Here is an 18,771-nt window from a genome sequence, read left to right on the forward strand (position 1 = left end):
GAAGGTGCTGATCCTGTGATATGAATCACATGGACCATCATTAGCCCCTCTTTTCCAAGCGACTACTGCAATGGATGACGTTAGGAACACAAGGAACCTCCTTATCCTGAGCCAGACCATTGGTCCACCTAGCTGAGGACTGTCTACGCAGACAGGCACTAAATGAGCTAAGTGGAAGGCACATCAAGCAAGTCCTCATTGTCACTGTCTTCCATCTGGAAACCGATGTCCTCACTGTGGGAGACTGTGTGGGTCTAGGCCTGGTCTCCACAGTCACTTATGGACCCACCGTTAAAGACCTTCTCTTGGAAGACAATCTTACTCGGTCACGGGCGATCACCAATGATGACACAGACTGGCAGGGGTCTCTCCCAGACCTACTTGGAGATGCAGAGGGAGGGGAGCTGCTGCCAGTCTGTGTAGACAATGCTAAGTCAGGTGGACCAATGGTCTGACTCAGTGTACAGCAGTGTCCTACGTCCCTAAGCCCCCAAGCAGCCCCAACAATGCCCAATTCTTTCACCCCTGACATAACCCTTCATGGCTTCAAGGCACCATGTCTTGAAATCTGCGATGACTCAATAGCCACTACGTCAAAATGAGTAACATTTCAGATTCCACTTCTTCCTCCTTTGGCCCCCGCCCGGCATGCATAGAGGAACTGTCTCTAGGAGAAGCGTAGAGCCCAGCCCTGCTGGGTTTCCTCAGAAGTAATCCTCATGGATTTGTATGGGGCTTACTACCACGGAGGCATGCCCTGGGTTGCGGCCTTGCTTTCTGGCTTCGCCTCCTGCACCAAACTCCTTCACCTTTCCCTCAGACTTACACGTATCATTCATGCTCTTGCGAGAGGTTGCATCAGACAAACTTGGCCACCTCTCGAGGTGATCAGATCTTCCAACAATGGTGCAACAAGGATCTTACCTGATGTATCATTATGTGATGCATGCCTCCAGCTTCCATAAGCGTATACAGCGGGAAAAAAGAGGGAAATGCTCACACTCTATGCTCCATCCAGCCAGGAAAACAAGAAGCATTGTTATCTGAGTTCAAGGATGCATTCCAGCCAGACAAAAACACTCAAGGCGGATGAAAAGTGGGTCTGGTAGGGGGTATGTCCTTGGGAGAGTTCCAAGGGCCAGATAAAGAAGGATGGAGGGGTGTATTTAGCCAGTGGGTCTAAGGTTCCCCTTCCTTGTTCTAAGCAGAGAAAGGTTTTTTTATTTTCCCCTTCCTTACCCATGCCTCTCAAAGTATGTTTGTCCCTCTCCTGCATATTTCTTCACCCCTCCAAAGGGCCAGGCTCTTTCATCCCTCCGCCCCGCTCACCTAACATTCCCTTCTTCTTCTTAAGAACAGACTCAATGGGAAGAGACTACTGCCAGCTCATAACTCCAGTGCTCCAAAGCTTGGACTGGCTGCCCATATGTTACTTGGTCAGGTTCCAGGTTCTTCCAGGTTCAAGGTAGGTTCTTTCAGGTTCAAGGAAGGTTCTTCCAGGTTCCAGGTTCTTCCAAGTACAAGGAAGTTTCTTCCAGGTTCAAGGAAGGTTCTTCAGGTTCAAGAAGGGTTCTTCCAGGTTTGAAGGTTCTTCCAGGTTCAAGAAGGGTTCTTCCAAGTACAAGGTAGGTTCTTCCAGGTTCAAGGAAGGTTCTTCCAGGTTCAAGAAGGGTTCTTCCAGGTTTGAGGAAGGTTCTTCCATGTTCAAGGAAGGTTCTTCCAGGTTCAAGAAGGGTTCTTCCAGGTTTGAGGAAGGTTCTTCCAGGTTCAAGGAAGGTTCTTCCAGGTTCAAGGAAGGCTCTTCCAGGTTCAGGGTTTTTCCAGGATCAAGGTTCTTGCATTAATGTACAAGGCCCTTTGCCCCTTTGGCTCAGGATATCTTAAAGACTGTCTGATCCCTTACATCCCGACTGTTCACTGAGATCTTTTGGGGAGTCTCTGCTGGTGGTCCCCCATTGCTCAGATGCACAGATGATTACTGTTACAAGCTGTGCATTCAGTGTAGTGGGCCCAAGCCTGTGGGAACCCCTCCTGACTGAGATTAGACAGGCACCCTCCTTGTTGACATTCAGGGGCATTCAGATGTTCTTGTTCCAGCAGGCATTTTAAGGTACTATTTGGTTTTATGATACATTTATATTGTTTTATTGTTTCATTTTCTGTCTGGTTTGTTTTTATGTACACTGCTTAGAAATTGGAATAATTAAGCAGTATATAAATCTTAAATATATGGATAAATAAACACAAGTGCCTTGCTGCTAGACCAGGCTAAAGACCCACCTAGCCCAGCATCTTGTTTTCACAGTGGTCTACCAGATGCCCCAGTGTGAAACCCCCAAGCAGGTCCTGAGTACAACAGCAACTCCCTACAACTGGTATTCTGAAGCATATCACCTCTGATAGTGGAGGTAGAACATAGCCATGCATGGCTCGTAGCCACTGATAGCCATATCTTCCATGGATTTGTCTAAAACATAGTTAAGCTGCTGGACAGGGTTCACATGTAATACTAAGCCATGGTTTAATAAAACATAGCTTAAGAACATAACAGACTTGCTGGATCAGGCCAGTGGCCCATCTAGTCCAGCATCCTACTTTCACAGTAGTCAACCAGATGTCTCTGGGAAGCCCAGGAGTTGCATTGGCGATCACTCATGGCCGAGTAAGATTGTCTTCCAAGATAAGGTCTTTAATGGTGGGTCCATAAGAGACTGTGGAGGCCAATTCTGGATACACACAGCCTCCCACAGTGAGGACATAGGCTTCCAGATGGAAGATGGTCACTATGAGGATTTGCTTGACGTGCTTTCTGCTTAGCTCATTTATCCCTTTCACCCTGTACTCGTGCTTCTTCAAAGTCCATAGCACCTTTGATAATGGCCGATCTCCAATTGGGAAACTCATGGGCCAAGGTTTCCCAGTTCTCGATGCTCATGTTACATTTTTTTAGATTAGCTTTGAGAACATTTTTAAACCTCTTTTGCTGTCCACAGATATTCCATTTTCCGTCCTTAAGTTGGGAGTAAAGTAGCTGCTTTGGAAGACGGTGATCAGGCATTCGAACAACATGGCCGGTCCAGGAGTAGGACCTGAACATAACAGCAATTCTCCCCACCTGAGATTCAGCATGCTGCCTCCAGCAATGAAGGTACAACATAGCCATTGTGTCTAGCAGCCATCGATAGCCTTATCACCTTGTTGTAAACCGTCCAGAGAGCTTCAGCTATGGGGCGGTATATAAATGCAATAAATAATAATAATATCAGCTTTCCTCTCTTGTCCCTTTTCTTTCTATCCCCAGGTGGTGATGATAACATCATTGTTTAATCTCTCTAATTCCCCTCGAAATCTCTAGGCTTTTCCCCTCAAAGGAGGGACACCTCACTTTCCATGCAGGAAGTTAGTAGCTGGAGTTGACATTGGTCCAGCGACATGACCGAGGGGAGGAAGGTCTCTGGGAGAATGAGGAATCACTGGGTGGGCTGTGGTAACTGAGAACCCCTGAATGGGACCATTGCAATTCCTTCTATCTCCAAGAGATGCTTCCTGGGATATTTTTTGCTGATGCAGGGTTTACCTTCAGCAACTAAGGGGAATTGCAGGAGTGAAACTGGTTCTTCCTAACACATCTCTCTGCATCCATTATTATTATTGTTGTTGTTGTTGTTGTTGTTATCTTTATTTATACCCCACCCTTTTTCCAAACTGGAACTCAAGGCGGCTTCCAGATAAAAGTAAGTACATATCATATAAAACATATAAAAATCAGCATTAAAACAGAATTAAACTATTAAGATGTTAAAACCAATTAGCCATACACTTAAAATACTGCAGCCCAGTTTAAGAGCATACAAGTAAAACAATAACATTCAGCACCCTCTTCAATCACTACCCTTAAAGCCTTCAATTCCAAAGGCCTGCCGGAAGAAAAAAGTCTTTAGCTGTCGGTGGAAGGACTGCACAGAGGAGGCCATTCTTGCCTCCCTAGGGAAGGAGTTCCAGAGCCTAGGGGCAGCCACCGAAAAGGCCCTGTCTCGTGTCCCCACCAGTCGCACTTGTGAAGGTGTTGGGATTGTGAGAAGGGTCTCTCCTGAAGATCTCAGGGTCCGGGTAGGTTCATCTAGGGAGATACGGTCTGACAGATAGCCTGGACCTAAGCTGTATAGGGCTTTATAGGTCATAACCAGCACTTTGAATTGTGTCTGGAAACAGATTGGCAGCCAGTGCAGCTGTTGCAGCAGGGGAGTTGTATGATAATTATAGCCTGTGAACTAATATGGCTTGCTCTGTGGTGTATTTTACGGGCAAGGGCTCCCTCTGGCTTTTAGATCCCAGTACTGTATTCAGAAAACCCACAGAGGCCTTATTTTAGATTTCTTTCTAATCCCAACGTCATTCCTTCATGTGAATGCTAGAGGTGGAGCACCTTACCAATGTGTGTGTGCGCGTGAGCGAAGCATAAGGTGTGAATCTTGAAGGACTGGCTGAGTTTCGGTTCTTACACCGATATGCTTGAGATGCAAGCTGAATCGAAACTTTCTCCCATCCCTAATCCTGGTCTCATAGTGACCACCCAGATGCTTCAGTGGGAAGCCTGCAAGTAGGATCTGAGCACAGCATCAACTTTCCTCACTTGTGAATCCCAGCAACTGGTATTCCGAGACATACTGCTTTTGACCGTGAAGGCAGAATGTGGCCGTTGTAGCTAGCACCTTTGACGGTAACATAGGATGCCTCATACCAAGCCTATCTAGATCAGCACAGTTCCTTGTTGTTTCGATGTCTTGAGAGAGTGGTCCCATTCTGAGCAAGCACCAGGTTGTTCCCCCCCCCTGGAAAATCTGCCCAACACAGAGTTAGGGATGGAAAGATCTGCCCGTTTTGATTTTCTCATTTTTCCAGTCTGAAATTCATAGATCATAGAATAGAATCATAGAATAGTAGAGTTGGAAGGGGCCTACAAGGCCAACCTCCCACAGCAATTCTGCCGCAATTTGTGTGTGTGTTTAAAAAAAAATCCTCGTGAAAATTCTTCAGCATTTTAGTGTGAATTTCTCCCACTAAACACATTTTTGTATGCAGTTTTAACTAATGTACACATCTTTGCAAGGCATTTCACCTAACACGTTGGTATGTTGTTTTCACTAATGCATTTTGCAGATTGAGGCAGATATCAAGGTCCCAGTAGACAATTTTGATGGCAAAGTCACCTATGGGAAAAGGAGAGCTGCTGGTGGTGGATCATATAAAGGCCATGTAGATACAGTGCAAGAGTTGGCGGCCTTTGGAAAGAAGGCACAGCCACCCTTCTTGCAACTTGGTTACCTTCCTAATCAGCTGTTTAGAACATTTTGACTTGGGCCACAGAGTTGGGTGTTAAGCCTCTGTCCTGGAAATACTAAAATTCCTGTAGCAGTAGGACTTAATTAACCATATGTAAACCACCTTGGGTTTCAATCCTGAAAAGAAAGGCAGGGTATAAATGTAATGAATGAATAAATAATACACGCATCTTTAAGCACATTTCCCCATAACATATGCATATTTGTTAACACTGTTTGGTTGAAGAACTTCAATGCAAAATTTCAGAGAAGTTTTGGAACGTGCAAATTTGATAGATTCAGCTTTAAATGCAAACTGAACCGAATGTTTTCCCCAACCGAGCACAGAGTGCATTGCGAGACTCAAGGCTAAAGTGCACAAGCACACACAAGATGGCAGCTGCCTAATGTCTAACCAAAATGTGTGTGACTGCACCACGGCCAGATCCAAATGGTTTTGCCAGCATGAGAGAGAGAGAGACAGAGAGAGAGAGAGAGAGAGAGAGAGAGATGGAATCTGGTCCAAAGGATGAGCCACTGCAAGTGGAATGCAGGTGTGCACCTTGAAGTCATGTTGAACAAATGAGGATGAGGGTGGAGAGAAAGCAACAGCAGCAACAACAACAAAAAGGAGGACAAGCTATAATCAAGCAATCCGTGGCGAGCTGTGCCCTTGAAAATCCAGTTCTGCAGCTCCTGATGCCTACAAAGAAACTCATTCCAGGACTAGGAACATTTCCTTCTCAGTCCAACCCACAAATTTCCTAAGGGAAACAAATGTGGCCGGACGAATTACAAAGGAAGAGTGAGAACGATAGACAGGGAGACAAGTTAAACCTCCAGATTAGAAACTTGGTGCTGTTCTGCAAAGCATTACACGCGCGATACATAGCCAGGATCAGACAGAATAATGGGGAAACGGCTCAGTTTCACAAAGAGAACACCAAAATGGCCTTCTGGGATTGGATCTCGCCGAGCATAATAGAATCCTAGGCTCAAAGATTTGGGAAGGGCCTTGTAGGCTGGCTAGGCTGAGAGCTAAGAAGGTTGTGGTTGGGACATACTGGTTAATGTAGCTCAGTATTGTCTGTTGTTATGTGCCTTCGAGTCGATTACGACTTATGGCGGCCCTATGAATCAGCGACCTCCAATAGCATCTGTCATGAGCCACCCTGTTCAGATCTTGTAAGTTCAGGTCTGTGGCTTCCTTTATGGAATCAACCCATCTCTTGTTTGGCCTTCCCCTTTTTCTACTCCCTTCTGTTTTTCCCAGTGGTTTTCCAGTGGTTAAAGATTATGGGGGGTGGGAAGATGTTCTAGGGCAGGAACCTTTGGCCCTCCAGATGTTGCTGAACTACAGATTCCATCAGTCCCAGCAAGCATGGCCAATGCCCAACGATGATGGGTGTTGTAGTTCAGCCAAGGTTCTCCACACCTTTTCTAGGGCAAGGTTAGGCAATATAAGTGGGATGGCCAATGTGGTTCGTTCCAGAAATTGTTGGACTACAGCTCCTTGATCATTGGCCATGCTGGGACTACTGGGAATTGTAGTCCAGCAACATCTGGAGGGCTCCACATTGGCTACTCTAGGTGTTCTCTGACTGGCAACAGTTTTCCAGGGCTTTCAGACTGGGGTCTCTGCCAGCCCTACCTGGAGGTGCCGGTGATTGAACCTGGGACCTTCTGCATGCAAAGCAGATGCTCTGCCATTGAGCTACCATTTCCTACATGACAGCGCTCTGCAAATACCTGAAGGGCCATGGCTTGGAAGAGGGCAAAGACTTGTTCTCTGCTGCCCCAGAAGGCAAGACTAAACCTAGTGGGCTTACATCACAGGAGGGGGGGTTTGTGGTTTCACTTTCAGAGAAATGCAACTTTAACAGTCAGAGCCGTTCAACAATGCAACCAATTAACCAGATGGGTGGTGGACTCCCCCTTTCAAAGGGAGGCCGGCCAGCTATCTGTTGGGGATTATTTAGTTTCCTGATTTCCTGAATGAAGCATGAACTGGATGTTCTGCAAGGCACCCTCCAGCTCTAGGATTCCATGTTTCCATGTGGCAGGGACATTTATTCTTCTGTTGAGGGTAGCATACCCTTGAGGGTAATCTGTCAGGGGCTGCATGCCAACTGTGAATGCAGTTTATATCACCCCCTTTTCTCTCTCTCTGCCACTCCTCCTCTCTCTCTTTCTGCCCTCCTCTCTTATTTCCCTCCCTCATTCCCCCCCCCAAAACCCCATCAGGGCACTGGGGGAAGGACCGATTATTCAAGAGGTCTGAACCAATCTCTTGCAAAAGTTATTTGAAAGTAACCCAAAGAGATGGCAAAATTAGGCTGCAGGCTACAGGTTTCCCGACTATATTGTGTGTCAGGGGTTTTCAGCTTGATGGCCACATTCTCTTCTGGGTAGTCTTCGGGGGGGCACATGCCAGTGGCAGGCAGGAGCAAGAGCAAAAGTGGGCAAAGTTATGAACGTGAATTTTGCCATTGAAGGGTAAGCTAATTTCTACCCATGCTTGCATGTGCCCCTCTCTATCCTTCATCCAGACAAGCAAGGCATGGTTGGGGTTCAAGGACACATTCTAACTCAGCAAAAACCCTCAAGGCGGACCCAAAGAAGGTGTGGCCTGGGGAAAAGTGGTGTGGTCAAAGAGGGGTGTGGTCTGTGGAGAGTCTGGAAGGCCATATAAAGAAGCCTGGAGGGCTGCATTTGGCCCTTGGGACTTAGGTTACTTTTTCCTGCTGTTATGGTCATAAGTGAGAGCCAGTGTGGTATAGTGGTTAGAGTGTTGGACTACAACCTGGAAGACCAGGGGTCAAATCCCCACATAGACATGAAACTCACTGGGTGACCTCGGGCCAGTCACTGCCTCTCAGCCTCAGAGGGAGGCAAGTGTGAACCCCCTCTGAATACCGCTTACCATGAAAACCCTATTCATAGGGTCACCATAAGTCAGAATCGACTTGAAAGCAATCCATTGCATTTTTCATGGTCATCAGGTCTTGAGAAAGTGGGCCGATTCTATAATTCCACAAAGGAGGGGAGATCTATCAATGGCTATGTTGGTCGAAAGGAAAAGAGATGGTCTATGTCTGGAAACCTTTCAAGGCTGGGTGGGTGTTCTTCCAATGTTCGCATGACAAGAATCTCGGCTGTTGTTAAGGTGGTCACTCCTTCCCAGCGTCTTTGGAGAACAGCTGAGAATTTGAAAAAAAAATGTGGGTTTATGTTATTTTAAAAAAGATCTTGGTGTTTCAGGGGGGAAGAACTATTGGGTGTGGTGAGGCAGGCCTGACAAAGGTGCGAGTCAGAGATACCTCTCTTTTTTTTTAATGCCTCACTTGGGAGTCTTCTATCGTTGGAATGGCCCAAACTGATAATTTGAATGAGCTGATGGGGTTGCAATGCGTTTTGAAGCAGAAGGGTATGTGTGACGCACTGGAACGCCCCCCCAAACCCTTTTTAAAAAGGACCACTGTTTTGCTCCTCTTTCCAGAGCCATTCCAACAGCTTTGCAGAGACAAAGGAGCCTTGTTTTGACTTGAGGGTTTGGGTGAGTAAGCTATCATGCAGAACCTTTTGCTATTCTCAGGTCAGTTTTGTAGATTCAAACAGGGATGAGAGGAGAGTGACATAAGAGAGCGTCCCTGCCGTCTGGTGCCCTTCAGATGTTGCTGAACTCTGACTCCCATCAGCCCCTGCCAGCATTTTTCCTTAGATTTTTTTTGTACTTCTGTAAACTCTGTGGCACAGAGTGGTAAGCGGTGGTAACGCAGCCGAAGCTCTGCTCACGGCCAGAGTTCAATTCCAACGGAAAGAGGAAGTCGAATCTCCGGTAAAAGGGGTCGAGGTCCACTCAGCCTTCCATCCATCCGTGGTTGGTAAAATGTGTACCCGGCATATGCTGGGGGGTAAAGAAAGGCCGGGGAAGGAACTGGCAATTCCACCCCATATATACGGTCTGCCTAGTAAAACGTCGCAAGACGTCACCCTAAGAGTCGGAAACGACTCGCACTATAAGTGTGGGGACACCTTTACCTTTACCTTTTTAAACTTTGGGGTTTCTTGCTCTCATTGTATTTCTCCCTTGCGTGTTCTCAATGCTGTTTTTGGCTTCATAAGCAACAGCCCGCCCAACACTGAACTTCAGAAAAAGGGGAGATTATGTTATCTGTCTCCAGTAATACCAGATCTTGGGGGAGGGGTCAGTCACGGAATGAAATCTAGGATGATGAGTGTTTGTGTTCTAACACCATGTGGAGGTCCACATGTTCCCCAGCCCTGATTTTGGGCACTAAAAGTTAACACCAGCACTTTTAATTGAGCCCTGAAACATACTGAGGACCGCCTGACTCCGTGTTCCACCTTGATCACGGAGATTTTCTGATGGGGCACTCTTGGTGGTTCCCTACGCCCCTGAGATTTGGTTGACATCCACCAGGGACCAAGCCTTCAGAGGTTTGGCAGGAACCATCCCTTCTTTCTTTCAGGTGTTTCCTGAAAAGCAAACTTTCTAAACAGGCCTTTTAATATTCTTTTCCAACAAATGCAGTATTTATGGATGCTTTTATTACTGCTTTTAACCATTTGTTAAAGAAAATCAATTATGTTTTTGTATGGGGCAATGCCGCTTTGATACTCCTTTATGAAAAGTGTGGCTTATTAAATATTTTAATAAGTAAACAAACAAACACTGGTGGTAACCAATGCAAGTGGTGCAACCTCAATGTTTTGTGGCCAGACTTTCTGGCCCCCACTAGCGTCCACGTCAGCATGCGTTTGCACCAATTGAAATTTCTGAATAATCTTCAAAGGCAGGCCCATGTAAAGCACATTAAAGTAGCCCAGTTTGGAGCTAACTAACTTTAGGAGCATAACGCTGGAGAAGGACCATAGCTCAGTGATGGAGCATCTGCCTTGCATGCAGAAGGTTCTAAATTCAAACTCTGTTATCTCCAGGCACAGCTGCAAAACACTCCCAGTCTGAAATGCTGTAGAGCCAAAGTAGGCAATACTGAGCTAGGTGGACCAAGAGTCTGACTTGGTGTATGGTTAACTGAGAACAGTTTGGGCGTCTCTAGATAGGGCATCTCTGGATATGTCATCATTTGGCCAAATCAGATTGGTTGCGTAGCACTGTGACATCATCCCGTTCACTCTGTGATCCCTGACTGGTTGGTATCACTTAAGTGATTAATTCAGGAAGGAGGAGGAAGTAGCAGTTCAACCACCTGACAGATGGAAAAAAGAAAAAGGTGACGATTCAGATTTCTTACGGTAACTCTCAGAAGGCCAATGTGGTCATCACCTAGCTTGAAGCTAAGGAAGTTTGGGTCTGGTCAATGCCTGGATGGGAGGCCAGCTGGGAACCACATGAATAACACTTTGGTGTTCATGGTTGAAGAAAGGCAGGATATAATTTTAAGAAAATAAAACATAAATAAAAGAAATACACATTTTTAAAAAGGAAAATGCCATCTCTGTAGTAGCCAACACGTCCCCCCTTAATCAAATATTCTCCCAAAGAAGACCTGCCTGAACCAACCTTGTCATCATTTGTTTGAGCAGCACCAGTGATATATTATGGTATTGTTAAATTTTTGATTCTTGTTGTTTAAATAAATGCAAACAGATGTGGGTTTAAATTGCAGAATACGTTCTTAGGGGAAAAAAATCAATTATGCCTCCTCCTCTACATGCATTGGGGAGTGTCTTGAAAACTGTGTTTGTTTACAGCGGCTTTTCACTTCCAGTAGATTGCTGGATTATTTGCATTTATTCATTACTTTTTTGCACGGGAAGTAACCCACAGCGACTTACAAAATAATTCAAACATTAAAACAACACACACACACACACATACATATAAGAAAATGAAAAGCTAAAAAACACAGCCATAACGTATATAAAAAGACAGGCATAACCCATCCCACCCTGCTAAAAAATAAGCAAGGAAGAGGCCAGACATTTTTTTTTAAACAATGCTTAGGTCATCGTATTATTGCATTTTTATTTGGTTGTACATGAGAAGATCGAAATCTGCCTTAAACTGAGTCAGACCAATGGTCCATCTAGCTCAGTACTGTCTACACTGACTGGCAGCCACTCTCCAGGGTTTCAGGCAGGAATCTCTCCTGGCCCTACCTGGAGATGCCTTTGGGGATTGGACCTGGGACTTCCTGCATGCAAAGCAGACACTCTTCCAGTAAGCTGCGGCACTTCCCTATGTAAATCACATTGGGACTTTTTTTTAAAAAGGGAACGTGATACACAAATATAATAAATGAAAGCAGCTAAATGACCACATGGATGTGGCCAAGTTTTAACCCCACCCCAAGATGGAACCAGACGAGGTTCTGTTTTGTTATCCATGCTTCCCACCCCTCCTCTAAGAAACATATACTGAGTCAGACCATTGGCTCAGTATTGCCTACCAGTAGCGTAGTGACGAATTCAGAAGGGCAGGTTCCCTTCATGATAGTCATGGCACATTTCCTCACAGCCGTGCCCCCTCGCTCGCTCTCCATTGTCATCTCCACACTCCTCAGTTCTTCCCAAGTGCAGCTTCTCCCACAGCAACAGATGTCCCTAGGATCCAATCAACACAAAAGGGGAGTGTATTAGAGTGTTAGCTACTGAGAAGAGTGTTCTCAGTGGCTGATTCACCTCCATTTACTCTGATTGGCTCCAGTCAGCCGGCGAGGACAAGGAAGGATGTTAGAAGACTCTTCTCAGTGGCCAGCACACTCCACTTTCATGCTGATTGACTCATAGGACACTGGAGACATAGGGACCATGCTGGGACCCTGCTCCCCAAAACGTAAAGGGTCTAAGACCCCCCTGAGACCCTGGACCACTACACCCCTGTTGCCTACATTGACTGCAGTGACTCTCTAGGACTCCAGACTGGAGAAGCCAGGGACTGAACCTCAGACCTTCTGCTTGTGAAGTAGAGCTATGGCCCTTCCCCAAATTCTTCCCTGTTTTCAAGTTTTTTTTTAAAATCCCAGCACGTATCAAATATCGCTGTTGTCTCTCGCAGGTTGAATTAAGGAGCCATAAGATGTCGGTGGAGCAAAGTCATCAGCAGCAGAAGCAGAGCTCTGTCCTACCCCCTGCACTGAGCAAGGTGACTTCAGAACCCATCTCAGAACCGCTAACGCTCCACGGACCGGACCTAGAACCGGAACATCAGCCCCCAGCAACCAAAGACCCAGAAAATCTGCTCCGGAGAGACAAGGAGCACCACGAAAGGAACAAACCGCCTTCCCAGCCACCTACATCCGATGCAGAAGTGGAAGACAAGCTGGAGTCCAAGCGTGGACCTCCATCAGGAGAGGAGGAGGAGCGTCCATCGCAGGCTGAGCAGCAGCACAAGGAAGGCCTAGATTTGCCTCGTGCACTAAGCCAAGAGTTCCTAAAGACAGGCCATCCTCCTCCTCCTAAAGAAGCTGAAGGTCACCTCCCCACCCAACCTCCTCCTCTGGTGGAGCAGCATAAACACCAGCACCAGCAGAAGAAGCAACCACCCCAGTGGCCACCAAAGTAGTCCCGTACAAGGGAAGGCCAATGGAGATCTGGTATACACATTATGATTCCTGCTTCAGGGTGATTGTCCATCATTAAGGTCTTCCTTCAAGCTCATTTCCATTCTTGAGATTTTATTAAGGCAGTGCTGAGGAGTGAGATTGCTAGAAGCTGGTGCTGGGGGAAGTTCAATCCCCAATGTTCCTATGTTCCTAAATGCTTTCATTATGGATTTCTCCCAGAGCTTGGAAAAGCTACTTTTTTGAACTACAACTGGCATCAGCCCCAGCCAGCATGGCCACTGGATTGGGCTGTTGGGAGCTGTAGTTCAAAAAAGTAACTCTTCCAAGCTCTGATTTCTCCAGAGGAGCTGCTCCAAAACACTCCTTTTGGTGGGGAAACTTTACGCTGGACCAGGTCTCTTATTGCCTTGCTATTTGGTTGCAGGAGATCTATTCATGAGCTGGTGCTGGTGCTTGTTCCACCTCACTGATGGTGTTCAGCCCCGAGTGTGACGCTTTACTGCCCTCTAGTGTACATAGTGGAAAACCTACTTGGGAAACTCATCCTATTCAGATCAGCATCGTGTGGCACCTTAAAGACTAACAGATCTTTTGCAGCCTTAAAAATGAAGAAGTTTGCATCCATTTTGGACTTGAACAAGACTTCTCCCCATTAACTATATCCTGAATGATCTTTCCTGTGTTAATTTAGGACTCAATCAAGACCAGGTATTTCCTCTCCTGTTATGGGGCGTTAAATTATCATAGCAAAATAATCTTTTATGGCCAATTACATTTGTTGTGAATGGCCATGGCATTTCTCTTTTACACAGTCCAGAGCTTTGCAAAGAAATATCATGGGCAACGTCCCTCCTCTGGTGTGATAATAAGAAGTTAAATACATATATTAGGGGCAGCGAAGGAGATGTGCAAGCATGCTAGCTCCACCCCCATTGCTGTTCCAATCACTCTCCATGAGTTGGATGATCCACTGAAGTCTGGAAATGGGACACTGTCCAATCAATCTTGGCCTGCATTTAACCAGCCTGCCACCTGCCTGCCTCCTTCCTTACAACTGCTCCAGGGGGTGGCACTGGTGGTCACCTTCCTTCTCCCCCTTAGTCTCAGGGTTGCCCTTATCGAACCCAACAGGGATGAGGATGGGGTCAAAACTGGAAGGAGCCGGCATTGCCTGCCATTGGTTCTGGCTCCACCTACTGCTGGCCTCCCAGCCTTCTGCCCTAACAGCCCCCGTGGGCACCAACAACCCCTGGAACAGTAACTGTCAGTGGTGGCTGGTGGCTCCGTGTCCGTGGAACAGTGGAATCCATCCCGGGTTTTAGTCTGAACTTTCACGGAGCTGTCCAATGTGATGAACCCTATTCCCCAAATAGGTTCAGCACTTTGGACAACTCCTTGAAAGTTCAGACTAAAATCCAGAGTGGATTCCACTGCCCCACTAACATGGAGTCACTAGCTACCACTGAGAGGGTAGTCTCATGTACTCCAGGGTACAGAAGGGTCACACTCAGGTCCTGCTTGCGGGCTTTCTATAGTCATGAGGCAGACCACTGTGAGATCAGAGTGCAGGACTGGATGGGGTTTTGGTCTGATCCTTCTTAGATTCATAAGCAGAGACTCTCCACATGTTTTAGAACCTGGATTTTCCAGGATTCTAAATTGCACAGGGAGCTTCCTCATGTAGGGAAGGTCCCTACTTGAGAAAAATAACCCTCTGTGGGTTGCAGAGTGCCAGGAACATCAGTAGAAGCAGAGTTGGCATATCCCTCCCTGTTGTCTCTCTCACATGTTTATTTAACTTCTAATCATAACATCTAAAGAGATCTTACAGCGCTTGGATCTCATGGCCTTTATAGCCCCATTCTTTACCTTTCTTGCCTGATTATGACTACTTCATGCAGATGACCAAATGGCTCTAGTTCAGGTAAGCATAGGCCACAACAACTCAGGTAAACTTGAAAGTTCTGCAAGACTCCTTGCTGCGTCTGATGGAACAACTTCCCCTCTGGAGTTCTTCCGAAAGACGTTTCAGTTAAGCACAAGACACCTATTCCTGACATCTGGCTAGGGTGGAATGCCATCTTTGTTTTATGGGACTGTGTTACCTAGACACAGCTGATCACGGGATAGCCAACATGGTGTCCTCCAGATGTCACTGGACTAAGTAGGAATGACCAAAGGTCCATTAGCTCAATGCTATCTACACTGACTGACAGTAGCTTTCCAGGGTTTCAGACAGGGTCTCTCCCAGCCCTATTGGCTGGTCCATGACTGAAATAAATTCATTCATTCATTCATTCACCCAGCTCTACCTGGAGATGTCAGGGCTTGAACCAGGATCCTTTTGCCACTGAGCTATGGACCTTCCCAACTACAACTCATCATCCTTGAACACTGGCCATGCTGGCTGGGGCCAAAGGAGCCCTGCATCTTGAGAGCAGCACTCCAAATGTAATGAAGCTGATGATCACAGGGTGCTTTAAACGGTTAAATTGTACCAATCATTTTCTTAGAATTTCATAGAACACCCTTCTTCCCTATTCCCCTCCAGCTGCAAGTCCCCCTGTAAAATCAGCTCTATCCTACTGGCCCTGTCGCTCTTTGTTAATTCATGGAACCAGAGTGAAGCTTACCATGTCCTGGTTCATGATGCTAAATATGATCTAGTTGCTGGACTTGGACTGCCATCATCAGCCCCACGCAGAATGAGCAACTGTCAGTAATGTTGGGTGTCAGCAACATCTGGAGGGCCACAGGTTGCCCAATCCTGGCCAAGAAGAAGTCACACTTCACAGATAAGTATGCCTCAAGGTGAAGTAGTAGATATATAAGCCAGCTTTGCAAATGAACCCACAAAATGTAATAGTCCTACTAATACCTTTAGAGACCCATCTACCCACACATGCTTATGTTAGTCGTTGGTGGCCTGCATGGTTGGTGGTTGATCTTTGCTCACCATAGGTGACCAAATGACTGTCTATTCACACACTTGATATAACCCACAGTTTTAACCACCGTTATTGGTCTGACCCAAACACCAGCATTGTGACGTGGGGCCCACTTTGATGGGATCTGGTCTCTCCCCATAACACACTGAAAATGAGTGTAAACAGGAACCTTCTGGAAGTTAGGTGTAGTTGATTGAGGACTGTCTCCCAGCTCCACCTGCTGGAGAGCGGAGGGAACTACAATCCATTCGCTCCAGGAGTTCAACATAGCAGGCCCACAGTCTCCTTGATTTGGGAAACCAGGTGATGGTACTAAATTGAGAGACAATTGGGTGCAAAGTAAAGAATTTAAGACTCACAGACCTCCCTCAGTCTATCACCTGGCTCTTTCTCCTTGCTTTGGGAATTGAGGAAATGGCCCTTTTGTGAGTTGACAAAGGGAGATTTGCTAGGGTGGTTAATATGCAATTAAATTGCTCGTGACTCTTAGACACACCAAATCCTCATAATCATAAAGGAAACAACACACTCCTGGTTCAGATGATGCCTAATCCAACAGCCCACCCAATGGCTTCAGTTGAAAAGTTAACCTATAAAACATACACCACCCAGCTCCTCTGAGATCTATAGAGAATTCCAACATTGCTCCCGCCTCCATAAAAGCAGCTTTTATTCCCAAATGTTCTGTCTGCAGATATGTCTCATGTCTACTGTGCTATCTCAGAAGGAATGTAACACCTGCATTGCCATCTTATTTCTGTCCCTTATTTATTATTTCAAATGAGCCCAATCATATACACTGTCATCTCACCTACCCTTCCTACTGCAAGAACAATTAATAAACCACCATGCATCACCTTGCTTCAGTCTTTCTTTGGACCGACTCCCCATTGCTTTGGAGGACATGGACACCATGTCCAAAGCACAGGGATCATTGTGCCTTTTTGTTTGTGTCCCCCACCCACAAATTGAGATGTTCTTCAGGGACAGCTTCGTTTGAAGCTGGAGAGTTTAGGGAGCCTTGGGTGATGCGAGTTGAATCATCAGGGCAAGAACATCAGAATTACAATTAATTAAAAGAAAACCATCAGATCATCAGAAGAGTCCTGCTGAATCAGGCAAAAGGAGGCCCATCTAGTCTAGCTTCTTGTTCTTACAGACGGACCTGAGCACAACACCTATGGGTGAAAATTTCAATTCAGTTCACTTTCAAGCCAGATCCATCAAATTCACGCCTTCCAAACCAATACGAGAACCGACACACAGCTCTCCTATGAAATCCACACTTGTTCAAATTTTACAGTGCAGCTTGCCAACCAAACAAAAGTGCATGCATTAGGGGAAAGAGTGCATAAAAAACGAATACAGGGTGAAGATAACATACAAAAACGCATGATTGGAGGCCACATGCTTCTGAATGCCACTTGCTGGAAACCACGGGAAGGAAGAGTTGCTGGTGCGCTCAGGTCCCACTTTGGGCTCCAGTTGGGGGGTGTCTGGTTGGCCCTTGTGAGAACGGCATGCTGGACTAGATGGGCCATTGGCAGTGTTCTTCTTATGATCTTTATGGCTTTAAAAGAGGATTAGACAAATTCATGCAGGAAAATTCTTCTTCTTTGGACTGCCTTCAATTTGATCCCGACTTGTGGTGACCCTATGAAGAGGGTTTTCATGGTAAGCGATATTCAGAGGGGGTTCCCCATTGCCTCCCTCTGAGGCTGAGAGGCAGTGACTGGCCCAAGGTCACCCAGTGAGCTTCATGGCTGTGTGGGGACTTGAACCCTGGTCTCCCAGGTCGTAGTCCAGCACCTTCACCACACTGGCTCTCTGGAGGAAAATAAGGCATGACCTGGTAGTTGATGTCAGACTGGGAGATCTGGATACCCAAGTGTATGGCTACATTGTGATTTTCAATTAATCCAAAATTGCTGATTCTTTTCTTCTTATTATTAAAAGCGCTGGAGGATATCTCATCACCTCCTGCCACTCCCCCTTAATGGGTGTTTCCAGTCCTCCTTCACATCATGGGTTACTTTCAGCTCTCAGAAGCTGAGCTGTGCTTTGATCTGCCTTGCATTGGCTGGTCTGCTTCTCACTTAGAGCTGGCTAAATCCCAGCATCCCAGATTTTTCTGAAAATGGCACAGAACTGCAGATGTGAAGGACTGTTCCCCCTTGAGAGAAATTCCTGGTGTTTTGTGGTTATTGTTCCCTGTGAATTGCTTTTTGCTTTGTCTTGAAATGAGCTGAAATTTCTAAGAAGGCCTATATAGTAAGGAATCCTGTTTCCCACAGTTACCAACCTGAAGCCTCTGGGAAGCCCACAATCAGGACAGCAGGGCAATGATTCTCAACTATTTTTTTTTACCTGCAGCAACTGGTATTCAGAGGCAGATTGCTTCTAATACTCAAAAATAACCATCATGACTGATAGCCATTTATCTGATTCTGGATGAAGGAGTGCTCCAGAACTTAATGGACTCCAACTCCCATCATCCCTGACCATTGCCTATGATAGCTGGGGGAAGTGATGGGAGTCCAAGCAAGGAGGTTAGCAGGTCAGGGAAGGCTCTTGTAATTTTTCATAAGGATCCCATACAGTTCATTCTCAATTCCATCATCAATCAATCAGTTTATTTTGCGGTCATTGACCCGTCATGTTATAGGTATAAAATACAAGGGATAAAGTAAAACGACAGTATTATCCTGCATATATACATAAAATTAAAAATATAGAAATATTTGTCCTAGGGGATCTTAAGACGGATTCGTTGTGCTGCATATATAAAATTAGCAACTTTCATTGTGATTCCTCTGTTATTTCCTGCGACAAGGAAACGTATCTTGTTATCAGGAGTCATCAGAGCGATACTTTGCAATATATTCGCTAGAAACTTAGAACGTATAAAATCATACATGGGGCAGATTAAAATAACATGGGCAAGTGTTT

The 18,771-nt window shown here is 46.0% G+C and overlaps 1 protein-coding gene across 1 annotated transcript; it reads left to right on the forward strand.

Moving 5' to 3' along the window:
- Positions 1-12,387: 12,387 nt before the first annotated feature.
- On the forward strand, positions 12,388-12,873 carry LOC133375173 (uncharacterized). Its single transcript, XM_061606743.1, has one exon. The coding sequence runs from the start codon at positions 12,388-12,390 to the stop codon at positions 12,871-12,873; it is 486 nt and encodes a 161-aa protein (XP_061462727.1).
- The last annotated feature ends 5,898 nt before the right edge of the window (positions 12,874-18,771 follow it).

The sequence above is a fragment of the Rhineura floridana genome, chromosome 22 (genome assembly GCF_030035675.1).
Source record: "Rhineura floridana isolate rRhiFlo1 chromosome 22, rRhiFlo1.hap2, whole genome shotgun sequence".
In the NCBI taxonomy this organism is placed as follows: Eukaryota; Metazoa; Chordata; class Lepidosauria; order Squamata; family Rhineuridae; genus Rhineura; species Rhineura floridana.

Coding starts and splice junctions, on each gene's coding strand:
- LOC133375173 (XM_061606743.1), top strand. CDS start 12,388: ATGTCGGTGGAGCAAAGTCATCAGCAGCAGAAGCAGAGCTCTGTCCTA.